This window comes from Stegodyphus dumicola, chromosome 6, assembly GCF_044657685.1.
Source record: "Stegodyphus dumicola isolate Sdum_Otavi_A_Nest chromosome 6, ASM4465768v1".
In the NCBI taxonomy this organism is placed as follows: Eukaryota; Metazoa; Arthropoda; class Arachnida; order Araneae; family Eresidae; genus Stegodyphus; species Stegodyphus dumicola.
In genome coordinates this window covers 7,357,032-7,384,508 of record NC_140773.1, presented here as the reverse complement: position 1 = coordinate 7,384,508, position 27,477 = coordinate 7,357,032, and the positions used below count along the sequence as shown (strand labels likewise).

General features: G+C 33.4%; 1 protein-coding gene across 1 annotated transcript in view; it reads left to right on the top strand.

Moving 5' to 3' along the window:
* Window positions 1–27,477, top strand: part of LOC118196448 (beta-scruin-like) — a 59,162-nt gene that overhangs the window by 10,261 nt on the left and 21,424 nt on the right. The window contains exons 4-13 of the mRNA XM_085818027.1: window positions 1,702–1,844; window positions 2,422–2,538; window positions 6,280–6,463; window positions 6,566–6,766; window positions 9,876–10,096; window positions 12,074–12,261; window positions 15,411–15,518; window positions 19,240–19,356; window positions 20,403–20,596; window positions 27,082–27,227. Coding sequence (XP_085674153.1) covers window positions 1,702–1,844; window positions 2,422–2,538; window positions 6,280–6,463; window positions 6,566–6,766; window positions 9,876–10,096; window positions 12,074–12,261; window positions 15,411–15,518; window positions 19,240–19,356; window positions 20,403–20,596; window positions 27,082–27,227 — 1,619 coding nt within the window. The remainder of the gene's footprint in view (window positions 1–1,701; window positions 1,845–2,421; window positions 2,539–6,279; window positions 6,464–6,565; window positions 6,767–9,875; window positions 10,097–12,073; window positions 12,262–15,410; window positions 15,519–19,239; window positions 19,357–20,402; window positions 20,597–27,081; window positions 27,228–27,477) is intronic.

Genomic DNA, 27,477 nt, shown 5'->3' with positions numbered 1-27,477 from the left:
CTAGAGGCATTTCACATTCATAAAAATCTTTCTGTTCTAGTTAACGATCCTAATTCCAATCCAAATTTGCCTTCGGCTTTTAGAGAAATTATGTTTTAGTTCTAGTTTCGCCAACAGATGGCGCCACTTGCTTATTCTTGTCCAGGCTTTCTTATCTTATCTAATCATTATTTCCTATCTTGTTCATTTGCGGTTTTGCAGCTGAAGATGATGGTTCGGTAAAACCATCGAAACTAGTCCTGTGAAAAATTTTTGTAGGTATAACGCTGATTTTTGTTGTTTGACTTCTGAATTAGTATTCGGCGTGTTATTGTGTCTAAGAACACTAAATTACTAAAATTCAATGTGGCCGTTCTGAGTGTCTAGGCACAATTGCCACTATTCCACTACACTCCGGAACACTTTATGTGAAGTTATTGTTGTAATTTTATCTGCTGCAACCATAATTCACCGTTTTAATTATTCAATGGTGCCAGTCTTCACTCGTATACTTTGGACTCGTATGGGACAAAATCCCATACGAAAAAGTCTAGGTAAGTTACGTCTGGTGATTGTGGAGCCCGAAGCCATTGAAAGCCCTCGACCAATCCACCTATTAGGAAAAGTTTCATTAAGATAATTACGCACAATAAAGGCAAAATGGAGAAGTGTCCCATCCCTGTTGGTAGATAACAGTGTCAATAATGCCATCTGATACTAGCTGTGGCTTAAGATATTCCTGTCACATATCGAGATAAATTTCTCCAGTGCTGGTCCTTTCTGCAAACATGAAAGATCCACAGAGCTTAGTTATTCCAATCCATACATTGACTTAACGTGTGTCTCCCTGAGATTCATATAACACGTTTGGTTGTTCATGAGCCCTCATTCGGCAATTATGCCTATTAACGTGGCCGCTGAGATGGAATGTGGCTTCGACGCTAAATTCTCTATTTAGTTCTTATTATTCACAGCTTCCAACAAATCATAACACATGGCTTGCCGAACTGCGTAGTCCTTGCCTTCAAGCCATACCATAGTCCTTGGCTGAGATGGAATGTGGCACAGTTTGAATGCGGTAGGCATCCTTGTTTAAATGACAGCGTAGAGTTTTCTAAACAGTAATGTGCGAAATACCGAGTTTCCGGCCGAGTCTTCGTGTAGATGTCTGGGGCTACGCGTAATCGCTGTTTGTATGCCTTGCTCAACCTGTAGCGTTATCGAAAGTCTACCAGAAAGGGTCTTCACTTTTAACACTACCAGGTCTCTTGAATTCGTTTACCAAGGTTTTAATAGCTGCTCTGGTAGGGCTTATTTTCTGAATTTGCGGGCGAAGTCCTTCTGCACTTGTTGATACGTTAATCCACGTGGACAGGCACAAACAATGGCTATTCTTTCCTGTGTTGACAGCATTCTTTCAGGTCGCCTCCAAAGAAATTGGAATTAGAACGTATTTCTCAAAAACGTATAGAGACTTTATAAAGACCCTGTATTATACGTCATTTTTTATTGGTACCTAATATATTGTAACCCAGAAAGAATATATTTCAAATAATCTAAAATAAGTGACTGAATTAAAGAAATTTATTATACAAGACATTAATATTCATTTTTATGACAGAATGACAAATTAAGTAATATTTATTAATAATATATTGTAAAAAATATTATTTAGTTTTAACAACAGTTTTTTAATTGCTATTAATTTTTTTTTAATTTTAGAAATTATGTTTTGAGAGAACTAAAGTCAAAACAGAAGTTTTCTGATGATGTAACATCTGTGAATCAGTTGCAGACTGAAACATCTCCAACTGTGGTTTTATTTGGTGGAATAAATCCTGCTCAGGCTAAAGATTATTTTCTAGGTGAAGTTCTCTTCTTTTTTATGTTCCCCGTCCCTTTTTCAAAGAAATACTTCTGATTTTTTTCATTTATAATAAAAATATGATTTAGCTTCTTACAGAAAATTTTTCTGTAAAAATTATCCGTTTCTTATGGAACATAACCTCTATTAATTGTTGCTAAATCTGGGAAATAAAAAGTTTTGCTCCTCCTGTTAGAAAAAATATTATTTTGTGCGCAATTTTGAATCAAACAGATTTTTATTAATATTCTAATTTTAATTTTGTTGTGGTTCATGAAATTATACCCATTCAATGGAATATTCATGCAAAAAGATTTACTGATAAAGAAACTGAAAAGAAACTGTCTTATTACTGTATGTCTGCCAAAAAAGGATTTTTTATTTGATGTATATGAATTTACTGATTTATAGGCTATATTTATTTATTATAAATGGTTCAGTATGATGAGAGCTAAAGTAAAGGTTGATTGATGCGTTATATGTTTTTGGAGAGGGGGAGGGCATGTGGGAATTTTTTTTTCAAAAAATGTGTTTAACATATTTTTAAAGAATTTATTCATTTATTATTTTCCTTTTAGGTAGTGCCATGCTTGTTTATAATGTGCGTAAGGATAAATATTATTTTGCTGGTACTATGCCTGAGCCTAGAAATTATCATGGAGCTGTTTATTTAAATGGAAAAGTATACATCACAGGTATGTATACATTTCATGACCTCTATTGGCAGATATCCCAGAGCAAAAATTATGGTTACTTTTCTGTTATCTGATATTTGCTGATACATCACTAAAAGTTCCACCCATGACTGATTTTGGGGAGTATTCAGCAGCTCTTTCGAAATTCAGCTACAAAGATGAGGTCTTTATTTCTTTTTCTTTTCTTTAAATTTAGCAGTTTTTCTGTCTTTCATAGTGGTAAGGGGAAATGAGGGTTTTTTTTTTTTTTTTTTTTTTTTTGAAACTGTGTTCTGTTATCAGGACCGGATCCAGAAATGTGTGTATGTACGCATGTATGTATTCATGTATGTATGCACATGTGTAAGCACGGATGTATGTGTCTGTATGCACCTATATGCACATACACATATACATACGCGCATACATTCATACATTTCTGAATCTGGTCCCAGTAACAAAACAATATCTTTTTTTAAATATTTCAATGTCATCTTCAATCCCAAGACTGGCATTCACGTGCAACCACTAAAATGCATATGGGAATTAGTAAAATGAATGGTACTTACATATTATTGTAACCATGGAATAGAAATTGTTAAATTTTCAGAATACATTAAACTCTGGCAACCATGTGTTTTTCTGCTTAAAGGAAGCAACATTTCCATTTTTGTATGCATCCTTTTAGCTATATTCCAAGTTCCAACTATTTTTAAACGCAAACTGTGATATTTTTGCCTTATATCAGCTTTAAAACATGGGTTCATGATATTCACCTGCAGTGGAAGAAAGAGTAATACCATTGTTATAGGAATACCGTTTTGCTGCAGAATTGTTAAAAGAAATAATTCCTTTGAATTTATTCTTAAAGCGATAGCCACAAAATTCCCACTATCAGGACAAAGGAAATAAATGCTCACTTTTCATGTAGGTTTAATGATTGAATTAAGTAACTAATTCAAATGTAAGATACATACGAGGGTTGGGGCAAAAGTCATGGCAACTATTTTTTTCTTGTAGACATGTGAACGGATCACAAAACGTATATGTGTCGTATGGAAGTTCTGCAGGCATAGTGTGTATGCAGAACAACAGATGCCTCTGTGAGAGCTGACTCTGTGGTAGCGAGGGCTCTGAAATCACTTCAGTTGGTGAGTGTCGTGCGAGATGGAAGTAATCCGTGTTGAACAGCACGCTTACATAAAAAACAGCCGTTCTCCGAGTTAAAAATGCGATGGAATGTCACAGTGAATTAGTAGAAGCTCTTGGGAATAATGCCCTACCATATCGTACAGTAGCACGGTGGGTAGGAAAGTTTCAGCAAGGACGTGTGTCAACCGGTGATGAGCAACGACCGGTGAGTGTGCGGACCGACATGGAAGTGACCGCGCAGTACTACAGGGACTTCCTAGTGCGACAGGTACGACGTGGCGTTCGGGATTGTGGACAGTGCAATAATTCTGCACGACAATGCAAGACCACATAAAGCAGAGTGTGTACGGCAGCTACTCCGACGTTGGTGATGGGAAGAATTGGAGCACCCAACTGCACTCTCCTGTGACTTTGATCTCATTCTTAAGATTAAGGAACCAATACGTGGTAGGCGGTTTGCAACATGAGAGGACATTGCTAATGCTGTGCGCCAGCAGATGGCCCGATTCACACATGGTGCGGCAAATACCGAAGCTGATGGTATTCAGCTCCTCCCACATCGTTGGCAGCGTGTGGTGACAGTAGCAGGGGACTACATTGAGGGTCTTTAGGCCCAGGTTTGTCATGTCAACTTTATGTGTATTGTGTTAGCATTCTTTTGCACGGTGAAGGCCATATTGCCCTGTATACTACCGTGATAAATTCGTGCGTTACGATACTTAGTTTTGTGTGTTACGATATTCGTGTGTTAGATATGTTACGATATTCATTGTCGACACATGTAGTTAAGACCTTGTCCTTTCGTTTGTATATGTCACATTTTCCAACCGGACTGGTATCTTCAAGAAAAAAAATAGTTGCCATGACTTTTGCCCCAACCTACGTATTTAATAATACGTATATAAAAACGTTTTTTTGCAATCATAAGCACTGTCATTCTTTTTCTTCTATAAAAATCCCCCAACTGAACCAAATAGTTACACTAATACATAAATAAAATAGTACCAATACATAAGTACCGAGTTACCAAATAGTTACCAATACATAAGTACCGAGTGGAGGAATATGTGACAACGGGATACAGATGATTATTATTTTGCTTCTTACTTACCAGAACTCATAGAGAGGGGCGGATGGCAAATGATGTCATTTTGAAGGCAGTTGTAAGTAATACTGCTGAAATTCATAAAACCGGTTTCATTACCAAAAGGCACTAGCATATTATATTTGATGTGTCAGCAATTACCGAAATCAACAAGCACTCAACTAGTATCCTATGAAATTCGATGGAGTTTCTATATTTTATAAAAAGTTTATATTTTGCATACTTTTATATTTTAAAAATTTTCATTATTATTATTTAGTACAGAAGTGAAGATATTTGATATACATTAGATAGATTATTATTTATATTATTATTATTATTAATATTTATTAAAAATGTGATTCTTTTATATTCTTTAATGTTATGAATTTTTTATATATAAATAAATTATTTTTATGTTTTATTTCTTGGACTCTTATTTCTGTTTGATAAATATCTGCAGAAAATATTGGAATTATTAAGCATAAAATTCTGTTTAATAGGTTTATATTATATAGTGTATCCAAAGTATTGCAATTTCTGTCATTTTTTTTTTCAATATAGAATTCTATATAAAATCTACGTTTCATTCCATAAGTAATTTTCTTTAATTTAATTTTCTTTAGTAAGTAACATTCTTTTCCTGTAATAGAAAACAATCTAATAATTTTTGATAAATTTTCTTGGGAAATATTCTAGAGACATTAGGTATTTTTTGGAAGCAGGAGAAGGGAAAATTGAGCAACGCTTTCGCCTGGAATCGAACCACAGACCTCTGGAATACGCGCCCAGAGTGCAGACCACCACACTACGAAGACACGCTAAGAAGGCGGGAGAAATACCTTTTATACTCCCCTTTTAAAGGGCGACTGGGGTTTCAGGGAACCCAATCGCCCAAATTCTGGGTGTGAAGAATCATTATCCACCACCCTTTTAGTTCGGGCGCCACTGTAGAGACATTAGGTATTTTGGAAACAAGCAAGATGAAAAATGAGCAACGTCTTCACAGGGAATCGAACCACGGAGCTCTGGAATACGCGCCCAGCCTGCAGCCCACTACACTACGAAGGCACGCTTAGAAGGTGGGAGAAATACCTTATAATATATGCGTTTGATGTTCTAGGATTCTGTGTTCATACTTTCAAAAATATTATTTTTGTGATAAAACTGCGATTTTTTTTGGGGGGAATGCAAAAAAGAAACCCTTAATTTGTCAGTAAAGCCATTAAATTTTAGTTCAAGTAGATTAATGACCAATGAGAATTTCTAAATGTTTTTTTAAAGAGCATCAATGTGCTCATTCATTATTAAAATCATCATCCTTTTTAGTTCAATCAGAAATTTTTATAACAGTATACTGCAAACTGTATAATTTTAACAATTAATATGATGAATGTTAACTTCGATTACCTAAATTTAGTCATTTAGCTGAATTTATGATCATTGATTGTGATCAAAAGATGATATTTAATTTATAACCAAGAATAATCTAGAAATCCTAGTACTAAGCTGAGAATTTCTTCCAGGAGGTTATAGCCCTCTCCATGTCATTCATGGCCAGATGGTTTCTACTCAAACTACATTCCAATTAACTGTCCGCTCTAAACGTTGGAGAAGAAGAGCCGATATGCATCAGGCAAGGGCATGTCATGGAACTTGTGTAGTTGATGAAAATGTAATGGTTTTTGGGGGAAGAGATGCTTCTGGGAAGTATGTTTCTTTTCCGATTTACCCTGTTCATGAAACCTGTAATTTTAGAATTTCATTTTTATATTTTTTTGTTTTATTTGAAGCACGTATTTAACTTTTCAGGTTGCTTTCAACAGTTGAAGTTTATTATCCAAAACGAGATCAATGGATACTGGCTAAGCCGATGCCAGAAGCAATTATGGGAATGTCAGTAGCAGTCTTAGATGGTTGTGTTTGGATAGTTGGTGGAATAATAAATGAAGGTCATTCTTCCAGATATACTGTGTCAAACCATGTATATACTTTTGATACTCAGCAACAGAGGTATAATTTATAGACAATATACGTAATGATTTTTTATTATATAATATAGAGTGGTTTTCAAACTTCTTAGCATTGCAATACACACACACATGAAGTTGCTGTGAAGCTAAGGTTGCTGTGAAGTAAGGGAACGAAGGAAAATATATCAGACAAATTAAATAATAATAATACAGAAAAGTGAATAATAATTTTAAATTCATTAATAATGATTGACAAAAACATATATTAATTAATAACTACAGTAATTACATATTATCCCGTCAACCGTGAAACTTCCACCAAACAGTGCAATTTAGAGCCAGTTACAGATAAACGGGATATAACAACGAGTTCACAGCACTTGCGGTTTTCCCTTAGATGTAAACCCAATAAGCCACGTTTGGTTTTTATGAACACGAATATACACTGGTTATCATAAATTAAGGAAAAATCACAAAAATAGCGATAACTCCCTCAAAAATAAGCCAAACCGTGTAAAATTAGAATATGTTGCCAAGTAAGAGTAGCCGAGTAAAACTGCGATATGCAAATTAGTGGCGCTGCTTTCGGAATACGTCATCTGCGAGGAGCATAAAAGTCCATGTTTGAGAGCAAGCCCACATATTTCACTGTGACAGTTACATCAGAAATCTGAGATAGCCAATTCGTAACAATAACCTCCAGGCATTATTTGCTTGCAGAACTGCGATGCAGAGCCATTGGGAGACTAGAGGCAGGACAAAGTCAAACAGAAGTGGCCAGATGGCTAAATGGGAGTCCTTCTGTGGTTCATAGACTTTGGAGGCAATTTCAAACCACAGATTCGGCATCTAGGAGGCTCAGTCAAGGACGGCCAACTGCTACGACGAGCGCCGATGACCGATATTTGACATTATGTGCACGCGGGAATAGAACCGCTACTCCGACTCTTCTTAGATCCTCCCTTGCTGCAGCCCTCGGAAGGTTCGTGTCAACGTCAACAATGCGTAGAAGGCTTCACGAAGGTGGTCTGTATGCAAGGCGACCAGCCATTTGTGTGCCGCTCACGTCACGCCATAGGAGGGACCGTTTTCAGTCGGCACGACAACATGTCCACTAGACGCCTGATCAATGGAGGGCGGTTCTCTTTACGGAGGAGTCCAGGTTTAGTCTAGAAAGCGATAGTAGGTGTTATTTGATATGAAGAGAACCTAGAACCCGTTATCATCCGTCCAACATTCGTGAAAGAGATCCGGAAGGGGCAGTGCTTGTGTTTGGGGTGGCAACTCTTTGGGTGGACGCACAGACCTCAATGTCTTTCCAAGGGAAGCCGTGAATGCTCAGATTTAGAGAGATGACATCCTTGATGTTTATGTGCGCCTAATATGCCGGGGCAATAGGTGATGCTTTCCTGTTACAGTACGACAACGCAAGACGACACAGGGCTCGCATCGTAGATGATTATCTTCAACAGGAAACAATTATGCGCATGGAGTAGCCAGCTCGAATCCTATCGAGCACGTTTGGGATGCTATAGGGAGACGTCTAGCTGCTCTCAATCCGCCCCCTTAAACCCTTCTCGCGCTTGCAACTGCTTTGCAAGAGCAATGCTCTCGCTTCCTATGGAACTGATAGACCGCATAATTGAAAGCATCACATATCGCTGTATGTGCTGTATTGCTTCTAGAGGTAATCATATTTCATATTGAAGGTACGTTTCCTATAGCAAACCGACACCTTCGATTTGTTCATTTTATATATGTGCTAAATGTGCTTTCTATACTACCATATTTGTCTGGTAATTTCTTTTTATGTTATTTGATACGTTACTATGTGTTGTATATTGTGGGTACGTTTCATTAAATTCTACATGTAACTTTTCAGTAATCGTGATTTTTGTGATTTTTCCCTAATTTATGATAACCAGTGTAAATTAACTTTCATTGGTGTATTTTTTCCTGCATTTTGATTAAAAAAGAAAAGGATTAAAAATTAGGTCCTGGCTTCTACAGAAAGGGAAGAAGTTTATTATTTTTGAAGATATGGGATTATACCTGTCAAAAACATGTTCACAATATGGCCAGCTAAATACAGCCGACAAAACACAAATAGATTGGAACAATAATCTGCGGGGAGTTTGTATTTATATCAATCCAAACTGAGCTTCCGGTAAAATTGGAAGACCAATCACAATAACAGAAATCAATGAAAGTTTTTACTCAGAACAAAAAAACAAGGTTGAATATTGATTGTTTATTCAAGTTCTTCCATAATTCAACAGGAATGATTAATGCAACTTCAATCTCCGCTAACTTCTATGGTTCGAGAGTAGCTAACTTTCACAGTCGATAGGATATTACCCCCTTAAGTACCATAATTACTATATTCCAGCGCATGCAATGGTATAATGAAATCATTTAAAAATGCTTCACAAACTACCAAATATTTTTTTGTAATCCATAAATTATGAATCAGTGTAATAAATTTATACATGAATATTCTTTATGAAATGAATGCAAAACTGATGTATCCATATAAGTAAAAGAAACTAATATTAAGAATTAAAAAAATAATGCAAAAGTATGTAAGCATATCAAATTGGAAAATGACATTTTTGTGAAAGTCATGTATGACATGTTTTTGGTATAAAAAGACTCATTTTTGAAATTATTCAAGTCCTTGTGAAATTGAAGACAGCCAGTTTTTAGAAAAGGAATTGGAGAAATGATTTGAATACAAAAAAAACAGGATGCAGAATTAAAGCAGCTGGAAATGTTGGGGCTAAAAACGGTTCGATTTTTACCACATGTATTAATGTTTTTATTTATATTATTTGTAAAATGTTACCATTTATCAAAATTCTAACACTAAATTTTGTATATTATTTTTTATTTAATAACTTAAGTACTTTTATTTTAAATTCCATATTTCATAAAATTTAAAAATGAATTTATGTAAGTATCATTTGAATTTTGCAACTCAAAATGATTTAGAAATTTCTTGCAAATGAAATTTTTTCTTCCATGTAAATCAATTCTGATATATTAATTTATAAAATTTATAAATTGCCTGACATAGCAAAACCTTTCTTTACTTATTTCGTAAATGAACGTTTAATTATTGAATTAATTATGTGTTAAAATTTATGTAGATATTATCGTAAAATATTGCTGCCAGAGCCTCGAGCATTCAGTTGTGCTGCTAGTTTGAAGCATGAATTATGGGTATGGTGTGGATTAAAAGATGCATTAAGTGAAGAAGGTTTACCAGTCAGTACAAATACAGTCTATGTTTATAACCCTGAAATTACAAATTGGGAGCAACATGCTGCTATTGGTACGCCAAAACATGCTGCAGCTGCAGCTAAATTTGGTAAGTTCTGTATTTTCTAGTATTTAATGTTTCTAATGTACATAACTTTAGAAATATATCACTGTATCTTATTTTTTCATTAAAATTTTTTTAAATTCCATACCTCTTCCATTTTCCCCTTATTTTATCAGGGAGCATTTTTCTAGGTGTCTGGATTATTTGCTCATAAAATTTGTCCCGAATTAAGATGCTTGTTAGTTTAGGATTAGATAGGAATTATCATTATTGCAATTTCGAATATTCATTTATTTCTTATTGAAACGTCAGTTATAAAGTGTAACATCACTGTGATAATGCGAAGTATAATTTTCTAAGCTCATTATGCTTTCGTTCATGGCCACTAGATAATTTTTTTTATTTAAGATTATTTTATACATTGCAGCTTAAAAAGTAAAAAGGCTGTTCTGAATTACTATTACTTGACATGATTACTTGTAACAGCTAATTGAAATTATTATGGAGATATTGAATCACAGATGCATATTGCATTTAGTAATAAAATACATGTACGAAGAATACTGAAAGGAATATCTTTTATTAATATTTTTATATAAAATTATAAATCTTAGTAAACTGAAATTAATGATAAACATGCAAAGATCTTGAAATCAAAATGTAAAAAATGTTCTTATCTTTTCAAAGGTATTATTTAATGGAATTAAAATCTTAACACTTACAATTCTTCACAATACATCACTAAATAGTCATTAAATTTTCTTCTGAATCCTTTTCCCCAGCAGTTGCACCAAAATTTACACAATGACAATAATGGCATGGCGTATCTAACAAAGTTCTACAATGTATCTAAATACCACCTAATTTCCACATGTGTGGCTCAGTAGGATCTCTATTTAAATCAACATTCAATCTAGTTTAAAAGGGGGTTTATTAGAATACCAAAAGAAATTAATCTAATCTAGAATCTTTTAAACATCTCATCAGCAGCATTCAAGCTGCATCAAATGTAAGCAAGCTCCGAAGTTTTAGACTGTTGCCACTTAGTGCTCTCTTAATCATTTCCATTCTATTTAATTTACGTGTTCCTATTCAGAGGCAGAGAAAAGTGTGTTTCCAAACCGGGACACTTACCATTGTCCTTTTTCATAACAAATTATCTAGGTTAGGTTAGATTAGGTTATTTAATTACGGCAAAGCCTCGAGGGCTATCTGCCTAAGGGGAGGGATGCCTTCGTGGAGGACTTTCTAAGGGAAACTGGCTCGTATACACGTTACACATGGGGAAAAGCACGAAAACACCCATGCAGCCAGCCCGTTCGCGAGATTCGAACCTCGGACCGAACTACCAGTACAAATTATCTAGAAAGTGTTTGTTCAGAGTAATCTATCCAATATAATTCAGCGGTTTCGGATTAGTGTTCCAACAATATACATTTCCCATCTGTAACTAATATAAAACTGATTACTTGGAATAGAACATTATTAATAAGGATGGTTAATCTTTGTTTAAATGAGTATAATTATCCGTAATTGTTTGTATATTTTTAAAGAATCACTGTTAAGGAAAAGGTATTAAATAATATTCTTTATGAATGAATTTAATATAATTAAATAATTAATAATTTAATGAATCAAATAATATTCTTTTTAAATAATATTCTTTATGATTTTTTACTACTTTCATTCTCTCAAATTATTTAAGAGCATTTTTTATTGCTAGCTTCCCCTCGGATCACTAGTATTTTAAAATGGCATTTTTAGTTTGAAATATTATGCCTTATTTGTCAATAAAACACATTGTTTTAATGCTTCCTTACATAGAAAGTTAATTTAATTTATAAACTCAGATACTGTATCCTTTAATTTAGTGACTTTTTTGTAATGCCAAATAAATTCTTATAGGAAATTCGACAAATTCTTATAGGAAAATATATTAAACTATGAATTCATTAATTTTTCTAATAAATATAAAAATAGGTTTTTCGCGAAATCTTTAACTGATTTATTCATTTATTGCAGGAAGAAGAGTATATCTTTTTGGCGGCATGAGCAGTGTTTCAGGCTCAAAAGAAGTACTTAATGAAAATGATCATTACAACAGGGAAAATGACAAATATTTTGAGGGAGCATCACTACCATCTCCTCTTACTGGATCAGCTGCTATAGCCTTACCTATTGATTACATAGCCACAAGTGATCCTAAATGGGTATTTGAGTTATTAAATAAAAGCTCTTGCTCCTTTTTTAAAATTATATTTTGACGTCGTAGAATAAATGGAACTGATATGCAATATTGTTCTTTAGGATTAGCACTATGTATTCTTTTTATTATGCAATGAAAGGCTTATATACCTTTTTGAAACTTAAATCAGTTCAGAAAATTTATATTTTTAAACTGCACTTGATATTGTAACTATTATATCATGTACTGAATATAGGTTTATGAGGCTTGTGATTAGTTATGTGACTGATTATTGTATTCCAAATTCTATTAATGACAGAACTGGATTTTATGGGGCTGCCTGAGCTGCAACTGCAAGTAATCCAAAAATAATTAATTAATTAAAAAAATACTAAACCATACCCTCTGTGATAAGTGGTATTATAAATAATTTCATAATTATCTGGTATTCTTTATTCCACACATGTGTTCGTTGAATACTTATCAATAAAGATATATTTAATAATTTACATCCCTTTTTTCTATGATTTCTTATAGTTTTAGAATAGATTAATTAAAGAATGTTTTAGCTGTGGCCTTAACTTATTTTTGCAATTGTTTCTTGTTCGTCACATCGCATCATTATTAGTAATAATTTTTATGCTCCTAATAATTTTATAAATGATCACAAAATTTTAAAGTTTTAAGTCAATCCATTTTAGATGTCAAATTATGAGGAAGTTATTTAATTCAAAGTTTATTTCCCAAATGTTTTCAAGCTGTTGTCTGTGGTGCAGAATAATTGTTGAATTATTCTTTCAAATCGTTGAGAGTTCTGTAATGGAACTCTGAAATACATGGGCAAATTTAAAAAAATTAAATTTTGAATAATCAAAATGTAAAATTACCATCTAAGTTCGTTATTAATGTTTCATCTTCTCTTTATGGATAAAGAATAGAATTCTGAAAACACTCAGTATATTTTAAAGAACATTTGGGATAGTTAATGATTTGATATTTTAAATATTATATACTAGGATAGCTGATGTTTTATCTAGAAGCAAAAATACTTCATTCATGAAAAATATTTGAACTTTAATTGCTACACGTAAGGCTTTTATTTGTAATGAATATTCATACCTATTAAATTGAAGAATTGCTTCATTATTTTTGACTCTCAGTTTCTGGCAGCCTCATTTTATCATTGTTATTGTCATTGCATATTTTTTCTCATTAAAAAGGATGAACCTATAGTGTTCAAAATAAAATAGTGGTCGGTTTTGTTTTTTGTATGATTATAAGACAACAATAGCAAACATCTGCGGTTTTCGGAGGAATGATTGGCACTTCCTTATTGCTGTCTTCTAATCATAATTTATGTTACTTCAAAATTTATAAGGCTGAATAGGTTTGCTGATGATATTAATTTTGTCCCAGTCTATTTTTGAATGTGGATGATTTTTGTATATTTAATTAATAATATTTTGTTTTCCTTAATGCTATTATTGTTGATGAGTCTTTTGTCTCAGGATATTGATTTCATACGTTGTGTTTAGCTTTTCCAACAACTTGGAGATTAGCAGCCATAATTTCAGAGCATGAGAATAATCAACAAAGAAAATAATAAATAAATAAATAAAATCTGAAAGGTTTCCGATTTTAAATTACGTCTAAAAGGGCTTTTTTTTAACGTTTTGTGTGTTATCTTTATTTATTAAATATCACGCTCTACGTACTCAAACCATAAAATTCAGTTCAACAGCAATATCGAAAATAATTTTTAAATGAGCATATGTTTAGAATTTCCGGTACAGAGGCTCCTGCGTTGGAGATAAATCTTTTTTTTTTCGTACAGTGTTGCCATTGCTGGCTTTGAAGTCGTTTAGTTTGTTAATCAAAAATGTGTTGAAGTGTTACAAAATATGAAATCGATAGTAAAACAAATTCCAAATTTGGGCTTCCACATGCCCATATTCTATGGAAGATTTCGTTATTCAAATTTTGATGGCTCTAGGTACTGTCCTATTACCATAGTGCGAGGAACATGCATAAATTCATGCAGATTCTTAATTATTTAATTTCTTTAAATATAATACAGGGTTCTAATATTTGCTGGCAACAATTTGAAAAGTGATTCGCCGTTTATAGTTTTCAATGAAAAATGCCAAAACTAAATTAATAGTCATTCAGGGCAAATTTCTCCTTTGGACTAATGACTAATAATGGCAATAACATTAACAAAAACAGCATACCTTGAGTTAAACATAGGAAGTGTGGCACTTGAAAATAAATTGGAATAAACTGCTGAGCAAACCCACTATAAAATTAGTCTTAAAATTAGAGAAGTGAGGGAAGATAGGACTAGGTAATTTTGGAAAAAAAAATTTCCATCACTCTTTCATACATTTGTATAGTTTTTCTTAAATTAAAATAACTGAGTAGTAGATGAAAATTGTAGATATTACGTTGAATCATTTGCTGTATCGCTATTTGCTGCATCATTTGCATCACTGTTGCTATATCGTAACTACAGATAAAAACCAACAGGAAGCAGGATGACAAGAGAATGGAAATAGTGGGGAAAAAACAGAAAAGGTGAAATGGGACGTCATTTAAATTCCAGTTTATCAAGTGAACTGGCTGTCCATGAAACCTCTGCCAGAATTAACTAACCTAGTATATTTTTAAGTGTGTGGTTTTATTCTTCAATATTCAGTTTACCTTTATATTGTTTGTTTCAGTTAATATTATGAATATTGATACACTGTGTCTTTTCCTATTTTGCTGGAAAATATATTGCAAAGGAACCATACAACTATCAAAAATATTTTCTTATACTTAAGCTGCATGTGATTAAAAGGTACTGTGTTATTGTTATTGCTTATCAAATGTCTGAGTTAAGTCATGAGTATCGTGGATGAATTGGTATTTAATTCACTGACTATAGGCTTTATTCACCAGAGATGAAATATGATATATTTAGCGAATATGATATCTTTAGAGTAACTATTGTATCAGCTAAGGAGTTTTAACAGATATACACGAACTCTTAAAGGTATCAAAAATTAGAATTAAGAAAAGAAAAAACTGTAATGTGTTTTGTGATAGTGTTGAAAAATAGTTAATGTAAGTAATGTTCAGGCATTTAAAATGCAATAATTTCTTTCCTTTTTTCTTTTCTTTTTTTGCTTAAAGAATTTTGAAAATCTTGATGAATCTGCATACAATGAAGCTGCTACAAAAATTCAGGCTGCTTATCGGGGTTATCGGACGAGAAGTTTGGTGTCAAATCATAAACTTCTGGTGAGTGAACTAATTCTGTTATTAACTGTAAGTTTCAAAATCACAAAAGAACTATCATTGCAGAAGAGTTTGCTAATGGAACTCTTACAGTTCTGTTGACTATGATGACAATTTCTCAATACTGTTACATTATATGCATCAGAATAAAGTTAATTATTCTGTTTAATGAAATTAATTAAAGTACATATGGAGTTGTTTAATTTTTTTAATGAAATTTTATTTAAAAATAGTATGAAAAGTTATGTCGCGTATTTTTGCTTGATATAGCAATACCCCATCTTACTCTGCCTCAACATATGTCATTCTACTTTTGCTGCCTAGTTTAAACTGTAGAAAAAGGAATTGTTGGTAATTTTGGAGAGAAGTTGCTGATTCCATACCCTTTAGATAGATTAAAGAAAACTTATAGTATGGGAGGAAAAATTAACTGAAATATATGATGAACATACTGTAAAACTTCTAAGTTATTAGATCAGAAATACATGCATGATAACTGAACTTTTAGAATTTAGGATTTAAAATTTCTTGAAATAACTCAAGACTCTAAGCGTAATTTACAGAAAGAACTGTGATGATTTCAAAATTTAAAAAAAAAATTAAATCTCGTCGAATTTGGCATGAAAGTTCTTGGAAATATTCATTGAGATAAGCAGTGAGTGGAAATCACCAGAAGAAGAAAAAGAATTTCATCAGCTAATGATGAGTTTGAAAGAGAGAGGTTTTGTCTGTTTGGATTTCAGTATTGGATTTCTGTTGGTCTTCAAAGCTCCGTGATTGCAATAAGATTCGCTTAGTTTTGTAACTGTATTAAGAATTACATTTGTAAACATTAATAGTTTTGAATTTTTATTGGTATTAAAATTTCATTAAATGTTTGTCAAAACAAGTTTTATCGAGAAAAGAATAAATTTATTTCTGATATGATTCTTCTAATAAATTATTATTAAATTGTACGAAAAGTTACAGGTCTCAGGCGTAAAGGGGAAGTTGTTTCTATGGCTAAGAAATTTATCACAACAACGCTTTTTTGCTGCTAAATATGGAGACTCTACCTCAAAATTCAGACAATCTTATTTAGGATTACAACAGGGCGGAGTCAGGAGTACGACCTTATTTAATAATTTTATTAATGGTGGGAACACATAGAGGAGGTCATAAGAAGTGCAAGGAAAAAGTCGTTAGTTTTGAAAAGAGTAGCTGGAGTTCAGTGGCGTTGTGGTAGAGATACCGGTAACCTGACATATAATATGTTTGTTTATCAATGATGTCAATCCTGTTTTGACTTATTGCTCTGAAGCACTTAAAACGTGTTGTAATAATATAATGACAGATTTGGAGACTATCCAAAACCATGTTCTAAAATTAATTGTGGGGGCTAACACATCCCCAATAGACGCTTTACTAGTAATTACCGAGAATGAGCTTATTGAACAAATTATACAGCAGAAAAGTTCGTGTTTATATGAAAAGTTAATTCCAGTGCGATCAAATTCTTTTTGGAGAAATTATACTAGTTACAATCAAATCAGAAGACTAAAAACGCAAGAAGTTTTTATGCAAAAAGTTGTGAAAATTAAAAATGAAATTGCCATACCGGACAGCCAGTAAAGTTTACCTCCTCCAATTAATCCTTTCGTTCCCCTTGTGAAGAGTGCAATTGATCTTACTCAAGTGGTGCGGAAGGAAAGATGTTTCTGATTCTGTTTTAAAGGCTGTCTAGTCGGCAGTGAGATTGCGTAAAAACATTGTGTAGCTTCAAATTGCGTTTCTGCTGTTGTTCATCATTTAGAGCAGTGAGAATGCGTAAGAAACATAGTGCAGCTCCTCAACGTGCGCGTATTGTTTTAGATAGACGCTTCTCTATAATTAGAAACATTGCGTAGCTCCTCAACTTGCATTTCAGCTGATGTTCATCATTTGGAGCAGTTAGAATGCGTCAGAAACATTGTTCAGCTCCTCAACTTGCACCTATTGTATTAGATAGACGCTCCTCTATAATTAGAAACATTGTGTAGCTCCTCAACTTGCATTTCAGCTGATTTTCATCATTTAGAGCAGTGACAATGCGTCAGAAACATTGTGCAGCTCCTCAACTTGCACCTATTGCATTAGATAGACTCTCCTCTATATAATTAGAAACATTGTATAGTTTCTCAACTTGCATTTCAGCTGATGTTCATCATTTAGAGCAGTGAGAATGCGTCAGGAATATAGTGCAGCTCCTCAACTTGAATTTTAACTGATGTTCATCATTTCGAGCAGTTAGAATGCGTCAGAAACATTGCGCAGCTCCTCAACTTGCACTATTGTATTAAATAGAAGCTCCTCTATAACCAGAAACATTGCGTAGCTCCTCAAATTGCATTTCAGCTGTTCAACTGTAATATATGGTATTGTATTGTAATGTCACTGTCATCCGCAACTGTATCGCCCGGCTCACAAGTTCTCTATGCCCTAATAATAACGTTTCAATTAACACCGATGCGTGGCGTAAGTACGCCCTGTGGAGGTGTTCTTCTCAAGGCGGTTAGTGTGAAGGAGCGACACTAGTTCTGCCAATGGCGATGTGTTGGTGCTTCCCACACTTAGTCCTGTCCTGTTCTGTTGTTCATCATTTAGAGCAGTGAGAATGCGTCAGAAACATTGTTCAGCTCCTCAGCTTGCACCTATTGTATTAAAAAGACGCTCCTCTGTAATAAGAAACATTTTGTAGCTCGTTCCTCAACTTGCATTTCAGCTGATGTTCATCATTTAGAGCAGCAAGAATCCGCCAGACACATTGTGCAGCTCCTCATCGTGCGCCTAATTATATTAGATAGACGCTCCTCTGTAATTAGAAACATTGTGTAGCTCCTCAACTTGCATTTCAGCTGATGTTCATCATTTAGAGCAGTGACAATGCGTCTGGAACATAGTGCAGCTCCTCAACTTGCACCTATTGTATTGGATAGACGCTCCTCTATAATTAGAAACATTGTGTAGCTCCTCAACTTGCATTTCAGCTGATGTTCATCATTTAGAGCAGTGAGAATGCGTCAGAAAGATTGTGCAGCTCCTCAACTTGCACCTATTGCATTAGATAGACGCTCCTCTATATAATTAGAAACATTGTATAGTTTCTCAATTTGCATTTCAACTGATGTTCATCATTTAGAGCAGTGAGAATGCGTCAGGAACATAGTGCAGCTCCTCAACGTGCGTCTATTGTATTAGATAGATGCTCCTCTATAATTAGAAACATTGTGCAGTCTCTCAACTTGCATTTCAGCTGATGTTCATCATTTAGAGCAGACCTAACTATAGACACTGATAGAGTCTGGTTGAAAACTATAGACACCAAATATCCTCGTCCAGAATAGCTACATGTGTATACTGATGGATCTCGGTTGGACCAATGGGAAAATGCAAGCACTGGGATATTTTCAGAAATGTATAATTTTAGGGTAATACTTTCTGACAGTTCACCGTCAAACGGCGTGGTATTTGGCCGGTTAAATACCAAGCCGTTTGACGGCAAATAGTAATAAACTGCAAATAGTAATAAACTGAAAATAGTAATAAACTGCAAATAGTAATAAACGCCTGCATTTTGTGGGCACAAAATTAAAAGAGTATATATTATCATAAATAATAATTGTTAATATATCTTTTTGCTTTTCTTTTTTTCCGTTTTAATTGAAAGAAATTTAGGTGTCAAAATTCTTAATAATTCATTTTTCAGATGTATTCTTCCGATGCAGACTTAATAACAAAAAATAATAGAATGAATTCATATCAAAATTCTGCTAATGGATCATATAGTGATAAATGGAAATTATTTCAAAGAGTTCAGATTGATGTAAGTATATTTAAATTTTATACATGTCTATCATAGAAATTTTATTTTTTCCCTGACATCTTTCCTGTAGAAAAAGGTGAACAAAATTTAATGAAAGAATTATAAATCTGAAATTTTTAGAGAGGTCTTGATATTTTTAAATTTAATTTAACCAGTTTTAAACCAATTTATGTGTTCTGCCATAAATAGTAATCTTTGATTTAGATTTGCCACCTTGATAATGTCTGCATGCATTAGAACCAAAGATGATACTGGGTTGATTGAAATCAATTATTCGAGAAAATCAATATCTTTTCCCTGAATTCAAATGAAGAAATACTGAAATCAAAATTATTTTCGAAATCCAAATTGAAATTTTAAAGAGAGGTATGTAAACATAGAGACTGGGATTTATGAGTAACAAATATCACTTTAACTAAAAAGAAATGTGGATATTTTAAGCTAAAAGTGCATATTTCAGAAAAGAAGGAAGTGGATTATAATTATAATGTCTAAAACAGAGAGTGAAATGAGAGGATTAACTCTGAAATAAAATTTTGTTTTGTCTTGTTTTCTTCCAAAATTCTTTCAAACGAAGCTTATCACATTGCATTTTGAGAATAACTTGTTGAAGGATATGTTTAAGAGAAGTAAGACAATGTTTGATATCTATTATTTTAATATTACATGACAATCCATTTTATTTTCTGGACTTTTAAGTTTAGTTCACCAAGGACTTGGTCAAGTTCTGAAATTAATCGTCTTTGCTACTTTTTAGTTATTTGGATTTTATAAAACATATTTTACAATATGTTTCTTTCAAAGATGCCAAAGATGTTTTTTATCTCCTTGAGTTAGATCCATGTTTAAGATGAGTATACAATATCATTTCAGAATTCTGATCGGGTAATTTCTTTACAGAGTCTTTAGAAAGGCTTGATTCAGTATGAATATATTGATAAATTAAAACTTTATATTTAATAATTGTGATAATAATAATAATGGTGATTGTATTAATTAATAGATTTTAGGACTGGTTAAATTTTACATGCATTTAAACATTTTAGGATTGGCCTCCTGTACCTGACCCTAGGAGTTCATCATCTGAATTAAATGTTCAGCTAGGAACACTTCCACCTGGTTACACTGTAACTGCTAGCAATAGTAAAACTAAAGTAAAACGTTATGTTCCGTTGCCAGAGCATTGTGATCCAAATTTAGCAATGTGTGGTCATTTATGTAATGTATACAAGAAAACAAGGTAAGAAATTTTGAAACTATTATAATTTTTCCCATAAATTTTTTTTTAAAAATTTAAATTTTGAATAAAAACGTTTTTTAAGAATGTGTATTCTAAATGTCACAAAGTCTTATTTGTCAACGGAACTTGGACACTGGCATTAGTGCTAAAATTGCCAAAGAGTCAAAACAAGCTATTTAATAGAAATAAGTGCACAGTTACAGTTCTTATGTTTGATAAAAACTGAGTAAAATTGTATTCTAAAATTAACAAATATTAAATTATTTAATTTACTATATCCAGAAAAATATATTTAATATTTAGGTATTTTTATCAGGCTCTATATATCGTTACGATTATTAATATTATTAGCCCAAAAGGGGGTAGTTGTCTCAAAATGTGATTTTGCATTGGTTCACTTGTAAGGATCCTAAGTTTTACTAACGTTTATTTTATTTTAAATCTTTACTATCACTTCTTATTTTCTACTTCCGGCCAGAATTAAAAGCTTTTAACTTATTTATGCAAATTTGTCTTGCTAACGCCAAGTACTTAAGTTGTGGCTTTTTGCCAAGTGAGAGAGAGGAAGGAGTTATTAGAAGCAGGCCGCTTGCCATAGTAGTTTTACTCGTTTGCTGGTTGCCTTCAAGGCCAGAGGTTTAATCCTCGTGATAATTTTAAACGTATTGTAGTTTTAGCAGCTCTCTGTACTACATACGGCTTTTTGTTAATTAACGGCCAATCTTGGAGTTAGGCACTTGTTTATTAATCCAAAGTTAGTTTAGTTAAAAGTTTTAGTTAATATTTTTATATTCTTACGTTCAGACCACAAGTGGTTGGTCTCTGTATTCCGAAGTTTCGGAAATCATTGTAAAGAGAGAAAAATAAAGGGTTTCGTATACCCTTCCTGTGTGTATTGTCTACTTCACAATTTATTGAACATACCTCTAGTAAGCTCCCTGTTCCGAGTCAGGACAGTTAATGTTTCCAAAGCAAGTAAAGAGGAACACAAGTCCCGATACACTATAAATGGTGTATCTCTTTTAAATTGTTCCCACCAAATATATTGCCCTCTAAAAGTTAGGAACTGCATGTTTTTTGTGTTTAATTTGAGAATAAAGCAACGTGGAAACAAGAAATTTAGAGGACATGTTCTCTAAACAGTCCTTTGATGAATGCGACATAGAGAGTTTTTTAAAGTTCAACATAAACCTAAATTACAACAAAAAATTGGACTTTGGCAGAGAAATCCAATCTTGGAGAAACAGTACATCACAGTTTTTGGAGGGAAATGTGGTGGTAATATTACAAAAACGGGTTCTAATAAGGAATGTGTCCACCCCTAGCTGCAGTACATTGGTGGCATGAACATTGTATGCTGTCAATAAAGTTGTCGGTCAGTGAAATGTAAGCAACGACCAGACACGGAGTATCCTTACCACGAAGTAAGCTCATCTAACGACCATGGAAGAGGACTTAAAGCAGCAGCCTATGTCCCAAAGATTTCATATCGTATTCAGGTTTGGGAATAGAGCTGACCATTCCATCCGCTCCGCCTACTGTGACCCTCAAGATATTCTTCAGCAACCCGTGCTCGGGTGCAGTCACGCATTGTCGTCTATCAGAAGAAATCCAGGACAAGTAGCAGCAGCACATGGGTGGACATGGTGATCAAAGATCTTGCCTCGATATCTCACACCTTGTCAAAGTTCCTTCATGGAATACATGCAGGTCAGTGTAATTAACGAGAGAGATCCCAGCCCAAACCATTATTCCACCACCTCTGTAACTGTGTCTTTTTACAATGTGGGATTGCTTGTATATGGTGCGTTGTTCCCTCCAGATCAACTGAGGACTTGAAGAATGTGAACTCGTCTGTGAAAAAAATTGACGTCCATTGCTGACTGGTCCAGGAGACATGTTCTCTTTCCCAACATAAATGGGTACCTCTGTGTCCTCGGGTCAAGGGAACACCAAAAACTTGTCATCTTGCATACAGACCTGTTTTGTGAAGTCGTCTGAGCACTGTAATATTCGAGATTCTTGTTCTTATTGCCATTAAATGATTCGCCATGAGCTGGAGGACATTTCCCGTTGCTGTTGCATCTCTTAGTCAACCTGGAACATGTCTTCTAAAGACAGAATCCTCGGATTCATAGTCGGTGGACCACACTAAGATAGACCGAGACGTCTAGCAGCATCAGCTTGTGACATCCCCATTTCATTCGTCCGATTACTCGCCATGTCAACGAATCGAACAAACGACTTCTCCTGGATATTGATACATTGTTCTGTATATTGTGAACGAAATGCAATAATCCTTGTAGATTAACACTCGTGAACAAAATTTACAGTTTTTACACTCCAACTCTTATATAAGTATTCATTTCTAGTAAAAGGGCTATTGTTTTTGCATATATTTTCTTAGGCTTCGTTACTATAATGCATATAAATTGTGAATTTAAATATTACTGATATTTTTATAATCTTGAACTTTGAAAAATATGCTGTTTCTTAACTTTTGGGAGGCAGTGCATTATTGTCCTGTATTATTTTTATTTTTTTTTAAAAAATTAAATAATGAAGAATCTGCATACATGTATGTATTTTCCTCACACTTTGAAACAATGGTACACAGAGCCATAAAATTTTTAATAAATCAATGTACCTGAAAGCCCAAATTTTGAATTTATTTTATTATTTATTTTATATTTTGTTGAATTTTAATGAATTTTTTACCATTGTGTAATTAATGCATAAAGCTCTTCGAAGTTTAAAATTATTTTCACGACCTTTCTCAAAATTTTCTTCATTGATTTTATATTAGCCTTCCACAATCCTCCAAAATAATGGGGAAGAAGGAGCAATGAAATTTCATACTATATCTTCTTCAGAACTCAAGTGTTAAAAAGGATCTGATCTTCAAATTCTAAGTTTATCAAGAGCATTGTTCATTCCCTTGAAGTTTGTAGCATTATCACTGATAGTGGTGGTTTATAAACAATTGTGGATTTAAATAAGGGAGGGTTTGGACCATCTGGTAATAAATCTTGTAAGACATGCTAGAAATGCTTCATAAACAATCTGATACTATTTCTAAATGAATAGCCTTTGTAATGAAGCATATTGCGATATATGATTTTAAAGTAACTCTATTTCTATTTAAATCAAATTTGTTAATAACTGGTTCTGCAATGTCTAGTTCTATTTTTTCGAATGGTCTTTTTGTTACTTCTCTACCTTTAGGTAAATTCCCATCATTTGGTTTCTTGTCCGAAAGCAAGCCATACATTTCTTAATAAAACATATAACTCTGTCGTATCCAGAAGGTAGCCAATAAAATTGTCTAATAAGAGAAAGTGTTTGAATGGCTTAATGAAGAGATTTTTTGTGATAATAATCTATGAGTAATTCAGTGAAACGATGTCTTTTTGGTTAAAAATGTTGATGTTTCTGAAATTCAAAAAAATTAGACGTTGTCTCCCATCAACTCATAAAAGTTCATCTCTGTTCTGAAATTACATTTAAAGATCAAACCTTACTATTACGTTGGAACTGTTCGTTTTGGCAACTGGCATCTAATTTCAGATTGAAACTCAGAATGTTGCACACATTTGCAGGGCCGTTCCTAGTGGAGTGCACCACGCCTATATATTTTAAATTCCTAAATTCATTGTAAGTACTTGTCATATGTAAGTACTTTTTATACAAGTTGCCATATGTAAGTACTTAGTATGAAATAAAAATTTTATTAATCATTGAGCATTTTTTTTAAATTTGTGGACGGCAGTCGTAGGAAAGCGCTTTCAGCCAATGGCCTAGGAACAGCCCACCTTTGTTGCATTCTGCAATTCAGAATCACTCAAACAACTTTCGTTTCTTAATCGTGGATTGATTCTGCTGCTGTTCACAAACCTTAAACATCACACCGTAATTCTAACCAGTTTACTAAATGATGAATACTTTTTTATAACTGCATTCTCAACGGAACTTTCACCTGTGACTGTTGAGTTCACTTTCGAATTTCGAACTTTTCATTATTTTCGAACTACTCTACTGATTATATGAGTTTAGGACACAAATCGATACTCTATAATAACCACTTAGGTCCATGCCACCACATATCACTATTTTTTAGTTCACCTAATATTGTTTCTTTTATGGATTTTGTCTTCGTTCGTGTGGTCAGCATGTCAGCCGGATTTTCATCTCCGGGACAGTAATTCCAGGACTCAGGTGATATTTTCTCTGGTATTTCCATTACTCGATGCTAGATGTATCACTTCCACTTGTTCAAATTGCCTTTATCTAATATAATGACACAGAAGAATCTGTCCAAAACTGTACATTCATCTGGAGCCTCTTCTCTATCTTTTCTTTGATATTTGAGGCTAATCTTGCTCCGACGAGTACTGCCATAAGCTCTAGTCTTGTAAAAGACAGACAGCCTCTTCACCGGCGCTACTCTGGTTTTGGAAATTACAAACTCCTTCCTGCTTCACTGTCCTTTGTGATTCGGTGAAGCAATGCATTTGAATATCTCTCAGTTCAGATTTACTAATCTTTTGGAAGTAATGTAGATTAATGTTTATATTCTGAATCGCTAACAGGTCATTAGACCATTTTCTCATTCTGTTTCTAAAGTCCGATGGCAACGGATCATCCCAATCTGTACCAAGTTGACAAATTTCTTGCTTTAGTATTTTTGCTGTAATAGTGAATGGACTTATAAATCTAATATGATTGTAAAGTTTCCCATTGGTCTTAGGAACCTTTTTCTTTGTGATTAGCTTTATTTTCTCTTGAGTCTGATTAGTTCAACTTTGTGATTCTATCTTCGGAAGATCTTCCTTGAAATTTAAATTATATTCCAATATCTTCTGTTCCAGAACTTAGAGGATTTCAGAATTTTCATGTTCGTCAAAAACTTCCTGCAAATTCGCGCAATTTGTCTTTCATATTTGATTAAAACTGGCAGCTTTCAATATCTTGCAACGAAATTTTTCCGTCAAAAACGTTCTTAATAAAGTTAGGAAAAAAAAACCATAAAAGCAATGCCTTTAGAGCGGGTAACAATGACCACCCAAATCTATGATTTTTTGCCAACATTTTAGTAGTTTTTCAGAGCCTTTGGCCCAAAAACTTGGTAGCCCAATCTATATATGGTAGCCGCGAGTCCAAAAACAGATCAATCCCATTTCGGACGTCCTGTACAGAATGGAAGATAGCACCAGGAAGATGTAGCTGCAGGTATGAAAAAATGTAGAAGTCAAAGGAGCGCTGTCGGGACTATATGGTTGGATATCGCAAAATATCCTATTCGAGTTCGTACAGAGTCCAACTGGTGAATGCAGACATATGTGGTCTTGCATTATCTTGATGGAGCATTACATTTTTGCACCGGAACTCAGTTCGACGTTTTTCTTAATAGGAGCATCACGCACTAGCATTCTCACTGTAGACTTTACTGTTGAGAGTTAAATCTTTAACTTTTCTCAGCTTTTCCAGTGTCATTGCAAATAAAGAAAAAATTTTACCTTTTCAGAGGTATATTGAATGGAATTCAAATCTTAACACTTACAATTCCTTCACAATACTCATTGAATAATCATTAAATTTTCTTCTGAATCCTTTTCCCCAGCAGTTGAGCCAAAATTTACACAATGACAATAATGGCATGGCGTATCTAACAAAGTTCTACAATGTATCTAAATACCAACTCTAAATTTCTACATGTGTGGCTCAGTAGGATCTCTATTTAAATCAACATTCAATCTACTAGTTTAAAAGGAGGTTTATTAGAATACCAAAAGAAATTAATCTAATCTAGAATCTTTTAAATATCTTAGCAGCATTCAAACTGCATTAAATGTAAGCAAGCTCCAAAGTTCAGACTGTTACCACTTAGCACTCTCTTAATCAACTCCATTCTACTTAATTTATGTGTTCCTATTCAGAGGCAGAGAAAAGTGTGTTTTTAAACCGGACACTTGCCATTGTCCTTTTTTATAACAAATTATCTAGGAAGTTTTTGCTTTGGTCAATCTGTCCAATATAATTAATATAATTCAGTTGTTTCGGATTAATGTTCCAACAATATACATTTCCCATCTGTAGCTAATATAAAACTGATTACTTGGAATAGAATATTATTAATAAGGATGGTTAATCTTTGTCTAAATGAGCATAATAACGCGTAATTGTTTGTATATTTTTAAAGGATCACTATTAAGGAAGAGATATTAAATAATATTCTTTATGAATTCATGATTTTGTACCACTTGCATTCCCTCAAGTTATTTAAGAGCATTTTTTATTGCTTGCATCCTCTGAGATAATTACATTTAGGAGATTGTATGACATACAAAAAGTCACTTCTCTGTTAGCTGCAGTAGCTGATAAAAACTGGCTAGTTGGAATGAAGGAATATAAAAATTGCTTATTTTTAATGCGTACATATAATTTTTCAGAAAAATTTGAAAGGGTTTAATTTGATATTTTTTCAGAAATGTTTTAGGTCTGCGTAAAGTTGAACACATGCCTTCATTTGCCAAAAATATGCTCACTGTAACTACTCTGCAAGATGATTCATTGCCTGTTGTGCTGGTAATGGGAGGATTACAACCTAGAGATCCTGTTAATTTGAGTTATGGTAATATTTGATTTACATATGATTCCTGTGTTTTTCGAATATGTTCTGTGTATCAAAAAACTGAAGTAGGAAGAGGCACCATAATGTTGAAAGAGATTAAACTGTAAATTTTCCAATATTGAAATAAAAATATGTATGTTATAATTGAATTTCATAATATCTGTAATTTTGGATAAAAATAATATTAAAAATTATAATTAGCTATTCTTGCTATTTAATATAGTGTCTTAAGTTTATTATTATTATTATT